General features: G+C 44.7%; 1 protein-coding gene across 1 annotated transcript in view; it reads right to left on the reverse strand.

The window, feature by feature from the left end:
- Dnah6 (dynein axonemal heavy chain 6) overlaps nt 1-12,612 on the reverse strand; it is a 195,435-nt gene that overhangs the window by 131,300 nt on the left and 51,523 nt on the right. The window contains exons 21-26 of the mRNA XM_021190740.2: nt 10,968-11,087; nt 9,895-10,075; nt 6,761-6,857; nt 5,527-5,746; nt 3,331-3,495; nt 3,005-3,115 (exon numbers count right to left, since the gene is read on the reverse strand). Coding sequence (XP_021046399.1) covers nt 3,005-3,115; nt 3,331-3,495; nt 5,527-5,746; nt 6,761-6,857; nt 9,895-10,075; nt 10,968-11,087 — 894 coding nt within the window. The remainder of the gene's footprint in view (nt 1-3,004; nt 3,116-3,330; nt 3,496-5,526; nt 5,747-6,760; nt 6,858-9,894; nt 10,076-10,967; nt 11,088-12,612) is intronic.

Genomic DNA, 12,612 nt, shown 5'->3' on the forward strand with positions numbered 1-12,612 from the left:
TCTTAATTGGTTTCTTTGCTGGAAAAGGATTTTAATTTGGCATAGACCCAACGACTGGTTTTGTGTTTGCCATCATGGCCAGGAAATCAATGCAAAGGAAAATGTTGAGGAACTTTACAACTTTAGGTCATGTGTTTAAATCCTTCCTGAATCTTCTTTGAATTGATTTTTATATGCACTGTAAAATAACAATAATAAAATAGCAAATAACCCAATTAAAAGGTGAGAAAAGGACTTTAATGCCACTTTAATGGTAACATATATATATATATATATATATATATATATATATATATATATATGAGATATTGAATATCTCTAGTTATTAGGTATCGAACCATCAAAACCTTAATATAAGAAAAATAAAATTATGAAAATTTTAAGCACATGCTATCCTCATCTCTATCTGAGAAGTTTCTCTTTTCAATGAACAGTGATGGACAACGGCTGTGCAAGATTCTAATGGTGTCCTGGTTCGCTTTTTATTGCCTAGATAGCCACAGTGACAAAAAACCAGCTTTGGGGCAAAGGGTTCATTTCCACTTACAAGTTAGTTTGTTATCCAGGGAAACTAGGACAGGAGCTCAAGGTAGAAACTCAAAGGCCACAGAGAGTTCTGCTTCCTGGCTTGCTCTCCATTGCTTGCTCAGTTTGCTTTCTTGTACACCCCAGGATCACTTGCTCAGGGACTGTACCACCTACAATGGGGTGATCCCTCCCACATCAATCATTAGTCAAGGAAATTTCCCCACGGTCATGCTCACAGGGCAATCTTACAAAGGCAAATCTCAGATGATGTTCCCTCTCCTGAGATGACTCCAGCTTTTTAGTGTATGTCAAGTTGACAACCAACCAACCAACTGACCAACCAGCCAACCAACCAACCAACAAACCAACCAACAAACCAACAAACCATCACAGACAGCAAAGATTGAATGCTCAGCCTTAAATGGGACATTGACAGTGCCCTCTCTAAGGCACAAGGGACATAACAGAAGAGAGAGCAGAGGCCAGTAAGAGCCAGAAGACAGAGAAAGACTGTGGAATGTCATCTTCATGGCACGGTTCAGCCATCACATGATGTCATAGCAGCCACAGTTGTCTGAGTTGGGGGTGCACTAGGCTAGGTCTGTCAATGGGCATACCCCTCCTTGCTGAACTATTGGTAGTTACTCATGGGATGTGAGAGGAAGGTCAGTCGTTGCCTTCATTATGTGACCAGTAGTGAGTCCACCAGGTTCCAATAGTTAGTTTCAAACCTGTGGTTGTACAAGTAAGTGACCCTGGTTAAAATTAGTGGGTCATACAAGAACACAGAAAGACATGGATGTGTGAAAGGGGTTTCTAAAGAGTGTGAGGGGATTATAGGGGTGGAAGACACATAAGAGAGAGTAGGGGCAAGAATAAATTGATTGCACTAAGTACATGTACAAAATTGTCAACAAACAAATAGTTAAAAAAAAACACAGTGTGATGTCACCTCAAACTTGTTATCAAAGATAAAAATCTAAGAAGCACTGGCAAGGATGTGGAGCTGGGATTCCTGTACCCTGCTGGCAGGAAGATGATGTTGGGACATATGGATAAGACATGGTATGGAGGGTTCTCCAAAACACAGAGGTTTCTAAAAAACAAAAGGAATTAGTGTGTGACCAAGTAACCCCATTTCTGAACATATGTGTCAAAAAATTAAAATCAGCCTTAAGGAGCATGATTTTTCACAGTTGGCACAAAGAAACCCATCACTGGATTATTGGAGAAAGAAGATGTGTCCTGTACCCACAATGGACTAGCATTCAGCCAGAAATGGAAGAAAATCCTGTCGCAGGTGACAGGCAACATGGATGAGTTGGGTGGACATCAAGTTAAATGAAACAAGCCAGTCTCAGGAGTGAGGTGTCTACAGTCATCAAACTCATACAGAAAAGAAGAGTGGTTGCCAGGGCTGGGGATAGGGCAGCGGTTGTTGCTGTTCAACAGACAGGAAACTGTAGAGTTTGGTAAGATGAATGGGTTCTAGAGATCTGGTGCCCAACACTGTGTTTAGAAATACTGTACTGTTCATTTGCAATACTTTAAAAAAATTGTGTGCTTGCATATTAAGCCTCACATGCATGCAGATGCCAGAAGAGGACACAGGGTGTTTTCCCCCATTGCTTTTTGTTTTATTGCCTGGAGACAGAGTCTCACTGCGACTGAAGTTTGTTCTTTTTGCCAGGCTGGCTAGCTGACCAGTTCCCGGGATCCACCTGTCTCTGCCCCACAACACTGTGTTTTGAGGCATGCATGACAATGCTGGCTTCACTTAACAATTGTTAATGAAAATATACATTTCTGTGAGAACCATCCTAGTTGTAATAGTTACCTTTCTACTGCTGTGCTAAAACACCATGGTCAAGGCAACTTACAGCAGGAGGTGTTTGTTTGGGCTTACTGTTTCAGAGGGTCTGAGTCCATGACGGCAGAGAGGAGGTACCATGACTGAAGCGGGAAGCTGAGGACTCATCTTCAGCCCCAGGCTTGAAATAGAGAGCTCACTTTTGGAATAGCATGAGGTTCTGACACCTCAAAGCCCACCCCCAATGACATACTTCCTCTAAAAAGGCCACACCTCCTAAGCCTTCCCAGAAAACTACCAACTGGGGACCAGCACTCAAATACCAAAACTATGGGGGACATCTCATTTGAACCACCACATTGATCCTAGAAAACACAGTTATGTCTAAATATTTGAAAATCACTATAAATAACCCTTAAGTTTCCCCTTAAGTTGCTTTCCCCGCTAGTTTATAGTCATTCACACAAATATTAAATAAGCATTAAGGAAGTATCCCTAAGAAAAACAGAACACAGTGGCTTCAGTAAGAACTCCAAAGCTTTGGAAGTCATTATCAGCACAGTAGAACTTCTGAAATAAAGTGAATTTGCATCAATCACAATTAAAACCACATGGGGATCATCTTGCATGACAATGTGTCCACTGCCTCTCTGGGAAAGGACTTACTTCAAAATTTACTTGTTCAAATTTTTCCAGGGCTTCCACGTGGTCACCTTCACATTCTAGACTCTCAGTTAAATCCCGGCACCACATGATCTGAGAAATGGTCAGGATCACCTGCAACAACATGCCCCCTCATACATGTGCTATATGGTAGCACACCCCTTCATACATGTGCTGTATTATAACACATCGCCTCATACATGTGCAGGATCACCTGCAGTAACACATCCCCTCATACATGTGCAGGATCACCTGCAATAACACCCCCACCATACGTGTGCTATCTGCACCAGACCAGGCTCCCAAAGAGAATTTAACAAGAGTGTTACTTGAGAAGGGTGGCCAGCGATCACCCACTCTGTCCTGGGTTTCCCCTGGTAATCAGCGATGGCAGCTTTGCACAGGCGGCGGAGAGATGTGAACATGGCTTCCTCCACCTTACCAAGCCATTCTTCCACATTGCCTCTTGCCTTGAGGCCTTTCCCCAGGCCAACCTATGAGGCAATTAGGATGATAAGGGAGTGTCTTAGGTGGGGCTTGCAAGCTGTCTACCTGTTGTATTTCTATAACAAAATCCCAAGTCTTGTAAACAGGGAGGCCTTTGACACCACATCGCATAACCCAACCCTTTGGGGCTCTCTAATTGAAGCATGCTCTTAGGGCTAACTCCTTGAAAGCCCCCCCCCCGACTCCATTGATTTCTTTCATCATTTCCCATTTCACAGTGCTGTAGTCTGAAGCAGACCCTGAGCATTGCTGTAACTCTGCTCTCATTAGTCACACGCCTCCACAGCTGAAAGGTCCAGTCAACATCTCAGCACTTCTCTGTGGGATCGTGAAAGGCAGACTGGTTTCTGGTTGAGCTATGTTTGAAACCCCGGTGACCCTGCAGATGACCCTGCAGGTGACCGTGCAAGGATGGTAGGAGTTTTGCCACGCTCCTGGACACCAGGACCCTGACATGAAGCTGCAGCTCTCCATAATTCTGTGGCCATCAGTCATGTAAGGGCAACGCCCCAAACCCCTCCACAGGTACAGAACATGACCATAGATCACTTAGCCTCAAGACAGTTCTCCATTTTAATGAGGAACCTAAAGGTCTGAAGGACTTAGCCAATTAAGCTCTCCTTCCCAGACACTCCTCCCTGCAAAAGGTATTTAACCTCAGGTCCACCCTGAGAAAGTGGGGTATGTTTTTACTCATCACCATTCTCCGCCATGACAATAAATGCTTTAAAACTACGGACTGTCTCTTTTCATTGGGATCCGCCTAGGGAGCAATGGAGCAGGCCTTCGTCTATAAAGAGCAGCATCTAGTCTCTCGCAGAAGGCCACTCAGTGCTCCCAGTTGTGGCCTCCACCAAGCCAAGCTGCCCGCTGAAACAGGCTACGGACTCTCCTTCCTGGGGGACCCAGATGGAGCTCCTCTCTCTTCCCCTTCAGCCCCAGGCTAGATCCAGCCCACAGGTCCCCACTCTTTTCTCAGCTCTTCTGTCATCTGGGTGCCCAAGAGTTTGAGAACCAGATGGCTCTGGCCTCTGTACAGGCCCGGGGACTCCCAAGACAGCTCTGGCAGTCCCCGGGGACCCCAGACTGTGCTCCCCGACACCTGGAGCTGGGTCCCTCTGCTTCTCATAGCCCTATACCTGCTCGCTTGCTCGGCGCCTGCCAAGGGAAAGTGCAGTCAAAACTCCCATGTCCCACATCCTGAGCAGCCAGAGCCCTGATAGGACTCAGGACACATTAACCTCACACTTCTCATGCTTCTTTCTCTGATTTCCAGTACCTCAGATATCTGCTCGTTTCGGATTCCCTAGACCATTTTTTTTCACCTGCCTTTGTTTTCTCGATGTTCAATCCTTAATTCTCTTATATTTTCCCTTCTACACCAGCAATGATAAAGGCATGCATGTGTGCATCTATATATGTGTATATGTAAATATGTATGTGTGTATACGTGTGTGTGTGTGTGTGTGTGTGTGTGTGTGTCCTCTGTGCAATCGCCTGCTCTTCAGTCTGCTGATAATTGGTTGTCTCAGTGGGTGTTCTCCATAGGCTGGTGCTACACAGCGCTGAAGGAGTTGAAGTAACAAACTCTCACACAGAGCTCACTGAATGTGGCATTAAGTCATTTACATACAACTGAAGGTCCCTGTCACCCTGCTAGTGGTGCTATCTTGTGGAAGCCATTAGAGGATGATAAATCTTGATCCGGGTATCCTGGCCAAGGCCTGGCACTCTTGTCCAGCCACTGTTCCTCTTTGCAAAGCTGGCTGATCTGTGATTGCTTCTTGCCACTTCACTCCCCAAATAGACCATTGCAATTATCGTGGTAACGTCTAGTCGCTGGACAATTTCTCCGTTAGATTTCCAGCTCCTTGAGGGTAAGAGTTTTATCTCAGCTATTCTCAAAGCTGCTGGGCTAGCAGAGTCTCTGGCAAGCGCAGGGACCCTGGGTCCCAGACATGTGATCATGTTCATCCACAAGGTGATGAACATTCACATGTTCATCTAAAGCACCTTACCCGTTCCCCCTCAGGTGACAGCATCGCCAAGATGTCATTGGTGAAGACCTTTTCTGGCTCAGTATCGATGCCGGGTATTTTCCCTTCTGTAGGAGGCATGAGGGCAAACTCAAGCTTTGAAATGGAGTCGAAGCATTTCCTTAGATGAGGCTGCACGGCTTGTGGATTGCGTGTCTGGGCCAAAATCTCCAGGAGCTCATCATTTGACAAGAAGTAAAACCTGCCAAGGTAAAGGCACTTAATGTGAAGCCTGACTTGACCGACGCCCAGCCTTGGGTAGCCGTAAGATGAGGTGCTGCCAGGAGGACGCCCCGGGCCTCTCTAATCACACTTGGTTGGGGATCAGGAGCAGGCCATGTGTGTCTAAATACGTTCTTGTAAAGGTTAATGACAATGTATCTCAAACACCTAGGCCCAGGAGCTACATTAGAAAGGATTTCCCCAATAATTATCAATAACAATAGGTCTTGTTACAATACTGATCTGTCTGTTGGTCTTCCTAGGCCTTGAGCCACATTAGCCATTGAAGAGTTGATGGGCAGATGGGTGGTTGCTGGGTCCTTAAAAGTGACAGAAAATGATTCTGCCAACATACCATTTCCAACCGTACTGTGGCTATACTTAGAAATAAAGCATCATTTATGTGTTTCTGTATCATTTTAAGCAAAATGGCTAAAGAATGAGCTTGTCTGTACCTGACCATATTCAGGGTCACGTAATGCGAGTGTGCATTAAAAATGCAATTGTTTCAGTCTTGGGTTTGTCTGAAACTCTAGATTTCCAAATCATGCCAACACTGCAAAGTGAGCTGCCAGGCTTTTGCAGTGAATCATGGTGAGAGGGGTGCAGACTCTAGGATCCCCCCACTAAATGCAGGGAATAGAAGAGTTAAGGCTGCAGAGGCTGCAGAGCTAAGGATGTGGGAGATGCGGGGAGTGATGCTCTGTGGGGTCCCTGTACTCTCCAGCAGGGACAGCTTTGCTTTCCTCCAACCTGAGCATTGTCAAAGCTTAGTGTTTGCCCAACAGCAAGTCTGAAGCAAGTCTGCGGGCAGCGTGGGTATCCTCATCTGCTCTCCAGGTCTCTGCTGTCTGAGGAGTGATCTGCATCCGCAATCGATCCATCTGCTCCACAACAAGACATCCCCTGCCTGAGGGTGTGATCTGCATCCCCCATCGATCTGCTCCACAACGAGACATCCCAGGTTGTTGTTGTTGTTGTTGTTTTAACTTACCTTGGGAAGATGACTCTCTTCGACTCTAAATATGCCTCCAGACATTTCTGAATTTGGTCAAGTAATGCGTTATTGTTTTGAAAAGTCTCCAGAAGCCCTATTAAAAAAGAGTTGGTCAAATTGTATTAAAATAGAGAATATGATTTCAAATGAAAGCAAAGGATATCAACAATTTTAAAGTCTTTGTTTTGTTTTGGTAGAATAATGAATAATAAAGTGGGAGTACTGTTAGAGAGGCTTAGTTTTTTTTTTTTTAAATCTCCTTTTCATGTATGTGATATGTATGTGGTATGTATACATGTTTGCAGGAGCACATGTATGTGTGTATATCTATGTGTGTGTGTGTGTGTATCTGTGTGTCTTTGGGTGGGCATTCATGTACATATCTGTGTAGTCAAGGCCTGGCACTGGTATCAAGACTCTTCCTTGATGGCCCCTTTACCCTTTCTTTTGAGGCAGGGTCTCTCAGCCAAACTCAGAGTTCCCATCTAGTCTTGCTTAGCTAACTCCGGGCATTCCCTGTCCCTGCCTTCAGGTTTTATAATACTTTCCAGGGATGGATGACATGTGAGCCACAACCATCACCCTGTATCTGAGCATGTTCTGGGGACCTGAACTCCAGTTTTCTTATCTGTGCAGCCATTACTTTAACTGCTAAACTATCTCCCAGCCCAAGAATTATTACACTTAGTTGATTGTAATATTCTAATATTTACCTCACTAGAACAGTACTTTTAATTTTGGCAGGCATTCTCTGCTTTTAGGGGGCCGTGAGCCAGTGTCTAGAACCTTCCTATTCTTTGTCACTCTCCTTTTATAAAATGTTAATTAATTAATTAATTCATTCATTTTCTGAGCATTGGTGTTTTGCCTGCATGTGTGTCTGTGTGGAGGTGTCAGATCTTGGAGCTGTAAACAGTTGTGAGCTGTCATGTGGGTGCTAGGATCTGAACCTCATTCTTCTGGAAAAACAGTTAGTGCTTTTAACACTAACCCTTTTCTCCACCCCCTCCTTGTCAGCTTCTTATTGGCATCTTTTCTGTCATGGTTAAGTGCTAGGTGTGGCGATGGATATTATTCTTCATTATTAAACTGTAACTCCTTAGACAGCGGCCTCCATGACTCTTCATCTTTCTACATTTGATACTGATCACATTGCCTGCTTTCCTACTTGCCCAAGAATCAAATCCCTGATCTGTGACTTCTGAGACTCTCTATAGTCAACAGCTCCATCTAGTGGCCAGCCACCCACTTACACCCACTGGTCTTGGCCTTGTGTCCTAAGCAAGACTCCAAGCGCTCCGCTCCAGCCCAGATGGGACTCCATCTGGCAACATTCTAAGCATGTGTGTACCTTAGGGACCTCACAGCATTCTTTATTCTTCCCTCTGCCATCAACAATTCTCCTTCTGAGCCACAGAAACATTTACTCACTCTTTCCTGGAAGTTTCTGCTCAAAAGCCATTTTATTGAAAAATCCAATAACATAAACATATACACCACACACACACACACACACACACACACACACACACACATATATATACATAAATATATATATATATACACATATACACACATATATACACATACATCCACACAAACATATAAACACATGCATGTACATATACATGCATACATGCACACATATACACACATGTACATGTATACACATGGATACATAATACATGCATGCATACAGACATGAATACACATATACACACATACACATGTACACACATATACATACACATGCACATACATGCACAGATATATACATATATACATTTACATATGCACACACATATTATACATATATATGTATACACACACAGACACATATATGCATCCTTTTATGCATGCAAACACATACACACACATATTAGTGCATAGCCACTCCCTTATTCTACTTTAATATTTTCCATGGCTTTATCATCAGCTGGAATCAGATTTATTACAGGAGTATACTTCTTTATTTGAAGTCTTTAAGGCCAGATGTGTTTTGGAATCATATTCTTTTTTATTTCAAAAGACTGTTCCCATTCGTCAGTTGATGGGTGCCCTGTACCTTCAGATATGGGCAGCGCTAAATGAACCTAGGAGATCATAGAGGAAGAAGGAAGGACTCAGAAGGTAGGGCTAGAGAGGGGAGGAAGAGGAAAGGGAAAAGGAGGATGTGAAGTCGGGAAATTTGTGGGGTTGGGAAGGAGATGGACAGAATGGCGAGAGGATACAATCTAAATACATTATACTTATGTATGAAATTACCAAAGAATAATTAACTTTAAATGTCCATCGTATAGCACGTCTTCTGGGGACTGGGATATCCCTCCGAAATCAAATGTCACTCTGTCTGTGCACTAAAGGTTTGAATATGACATTGCAGGGGGCTGCGGCAGGCAGGGTAACGGTCCCAGTTCCAGAGATGCTGATGCCCCAATTCCCTGCACTTCTGCATCGGTTTGGTTTGTATGGAAATAGAAAATTTGTGGGTGTGATTAAATTAGGGATGATAGGGTAGGAGGTTACTCTAGATTATCTGGTGGGTCTGATAGCATTATAAGAATGCTTGTGTGTGTGTGAGAGAGAGGGGGGGGATGCTTACAGTGAGGAAGAAGGGAGCAAAGGGGCAGAGGCCAAGAAAGTGTACCCTCCAGCTGTGAGACGACTGTGGGCCTATGAAGGTGAGCGCCTTCTATAAGACCTAAAGCCTTGCAGATGTTTGCTTTTTACCATTCAGTAGTTTTCCTTTTCTGTGTTTTACGTAAGAATCTCTGGGCAAAGAACATAGCTCACAAAGTTGCCTTTGCTAGGCAGGGGCATAAGTGGTAATATTTTTAATTCATTCTAGTGAACAAGCCAAAACTGGCCAGTTAGATCTTTAGAGGTGGCGCACATGTCGGGTGAGCAGGGAGCCAGTTAGATCTTTAGAGGTGGCGCACATGTCGGGTGAGCAGGGAGCCAGTTAGATCTTTAGAGGTGGCGCACATGTCGGGTGAGCAGGGAGCCAGTTAGATCTTTAGAGGTGGCGCACATGTCGGGTGAGCAGGGAGCCAGTTAGATCTTTAGAGGTGGCGCACATGTCTGGAGAGCAGGGAGACCCCTGTTCTACTTGTTTGCTTTGAGGTTTATACCTGGCTGAGTTGCAGCCCGGAGCGCGTTAGGCAGCCGGTTGACCTTCCTCATGATTTCCTTCCATGACTTATCCACCTGAAGGAACATCTTGGCTTCTGCAGGCAGCTGCCTCTGAATGTCTGGGGCATTAAAGATGCTTTCTAGGTAGAGCCAGTTTCTCTGACAGTTCAGCCACTCTTCCTGGAGAAAAACATGGGACTGTCAACCTGGAGCTTCCAACCGGATAATCACTGGTTAGACTGGAGATTGTGGATTTGGGAATTACTACATCTTTTCCTTGGGAGCTGCTTACATCTCCCCGTAGGTTCTTCGAAATGAAATTTCCTAAAAGAGCTCAAGATTCTGTCCAGCCTGACTCCCCCCTCCCTTTCCACTGATTACGATGATTACGAGTCAGCTGTGTGGAAAGCCAGAGGGGTCCCATGACACATGCTTAAACTGTGTAGAGGAAGCATTCTGTTGGGAGGCAAGATGTTTCCTGCAGAAGTCTGAAGGGCTGGTGGGCTACAGGTTCATGATGACTGTCAGACACATACAAGCCCAGCCTAGGACCAGCCAGGGAGAGTCTTAATGAGGAGTTATCCAGATTGTCACATCTTAGGAATATCATAGCTATGGGATTCCCTGAGTTGAGGGACTCAGTACAAGTCGTCAGGATCACTTCCGGACCCACACAGCTATGGGACTCCAGACGTACTGTACTTAACTAATAATTATGCTGCCAACAAATGTATAACTCTAATTTTGTGGTATTTTTTTCGCCTATCAAAATAATTTACCAATGATGATAAAAGTGACAGTATGATGTAAACAGCCAAATATATGTGTGCTTTCTTCTCGTTCTGAACATAATAAAATGTCAATAATTAAATCCTATACTTTTGAATTATATAATATTAAAACAACAGTGTACACACATATAATGGTGGTGTGGAGCAAACCCAGAACTTTGTACCTGATGGTCAATCCTTCTACCTCTGAGTTGCATCCCTTGCCCCACAGAATCAATATTTCCAAAGGCTTTGTGCCTCTCCAAATCGGGAGTCCGGGAGCTGAAACTGCCCCTACTTACCAGTGTTTGATTAAATAAGGAAAGCTGTTTCTGCCAGTCATCCACTCGAGACTTCAGGGGACCCACATACCGGGATGAGGCGATGGTTGCAATGTTGATGGTGCTATCATCAAGTAGGACCTTCAGGGAGAAGAGGCCAGGACACAGGTAGACGCATGAGTCCTTGAGCTCAAGGTATTTCCAGTTCCAAGGGTCCGTTTTAAGGATAACTCATCTGAACAGGTAATGTAGGCCCACCTACAGCTTCCTACACAGACACTGCAAAGCTTGTTCTTTTCACCGTGCTTACAACCCTGTGTGTTCTCTCAAAGATCACTGGGGAACACTTAACTAAGAGACGTGTGTGTGTGTGTGTGTGTGTGTGTGTGTGTGTGCGCGCGCGCACGTGTGCCCGTGCACTTGTGTGCATAGGGGTGTGCATGCTCATAAATGCACATGCATGTGGAGCCCAGAGGTTAACCTAGGGTGATGTTCCTCACTTCGGTTTTGAGACAGTGTTCCCCAGTGGGACCCAGCACTCTCTGCTTAGACTGGACCGGAAGGTCAGTGAGCTCCAGAGATGCACACGTCTCTGACTCTTTAGTGCTAGGATTGTGAGCACACATCACCTCCCTGCTCCGTCCCAGCTTTGTAAAGTGTGAGTGACAGGACTTGAAGTCAGGTCTTAATGCTGGTATAGCAAATGTTTTACTGACCAAGCTGTCTCTGGGCCCCGGATCCTGCAGTCATTAATGGCATGTGTTTGCTTAGTTTAATGTTCTTCTCTTGCCCTCAACATTAGGCGACTGGCACCCCCACTGTACAGTGTAGTTACTCTGGTGGGCTTTCATCTGACAAAAGATGAAGCTGAATCCTCTGGAGGAAGCACTCACAGCACCTTCCTCCTGACTGTTTCCCACACACAGCAGCATCCCTCATAAAACATGTCAATTACAAAAAAATGTGTTGATCTGAAATATTGAGTTGTTCATTGCAGCCCTGCCAACCGGCCCTTATCTTGGCTTGCCCACCTGCATGCATAGAATGATGTCTGATTTGCCCTCTACCAACAATTTCATCTATATTTCTGCCTTGCGGTCATTCTTACACTATGGCTTTGCCTTTTAAGTTGGGCTGTGGGACCCCTTCCCTTTGCCTGTAGGTTTTAAGTGATTTAATGCTCAATGTACACGGGTTAGATGTTATCCACCTAAACAGATAATAACATCGAGTTTAACGTCTCAGCCTGCTCTACACACAAACTGCTCACTCCTGTGATCTTGCTGTGTTTGAAGTTCTCCCCACCCCGTTCTGCGTCTCCCATCTTTAATGTCGCTTGACCTGGCTGATCTGATCGAGGAACGACTCTTCTACCATTTCGCATATGACTGATCACATTGTTTTAATTAATTCCTCAGCTATAGGCCTGGAACTCACACACACACACACACACACACACACACACACACACACACACACACCATTTTATTACTTTGGTAAATATTTGTGAATAAGCATTTGTGTCCGTTATTTACATCTTGTTTTCCGAGTTAGTTTTTCCTTAGTGACTCATAGTTCACTTCCTCACCTTAGTCTTTCACAGAAGCTGCAGGAAGTGTGCTCAGGACCTTTATCACAAAGTCGCTCTCCCCCCCCCTGCCACTTC

Source organism: Mus pahari, chromosome 2 (assembly GCF_900095145.1).
Source record: "Mus pahari chromosome 2, PAHARI_EIJ_v1.1, whole genome shotgun sequence".
Classification (NCBI taxonomy): Eukaryota; Metazoa; Chordata; class Mammalia; order Rodentia; family Muridae; genus Mus; species Mus pahari.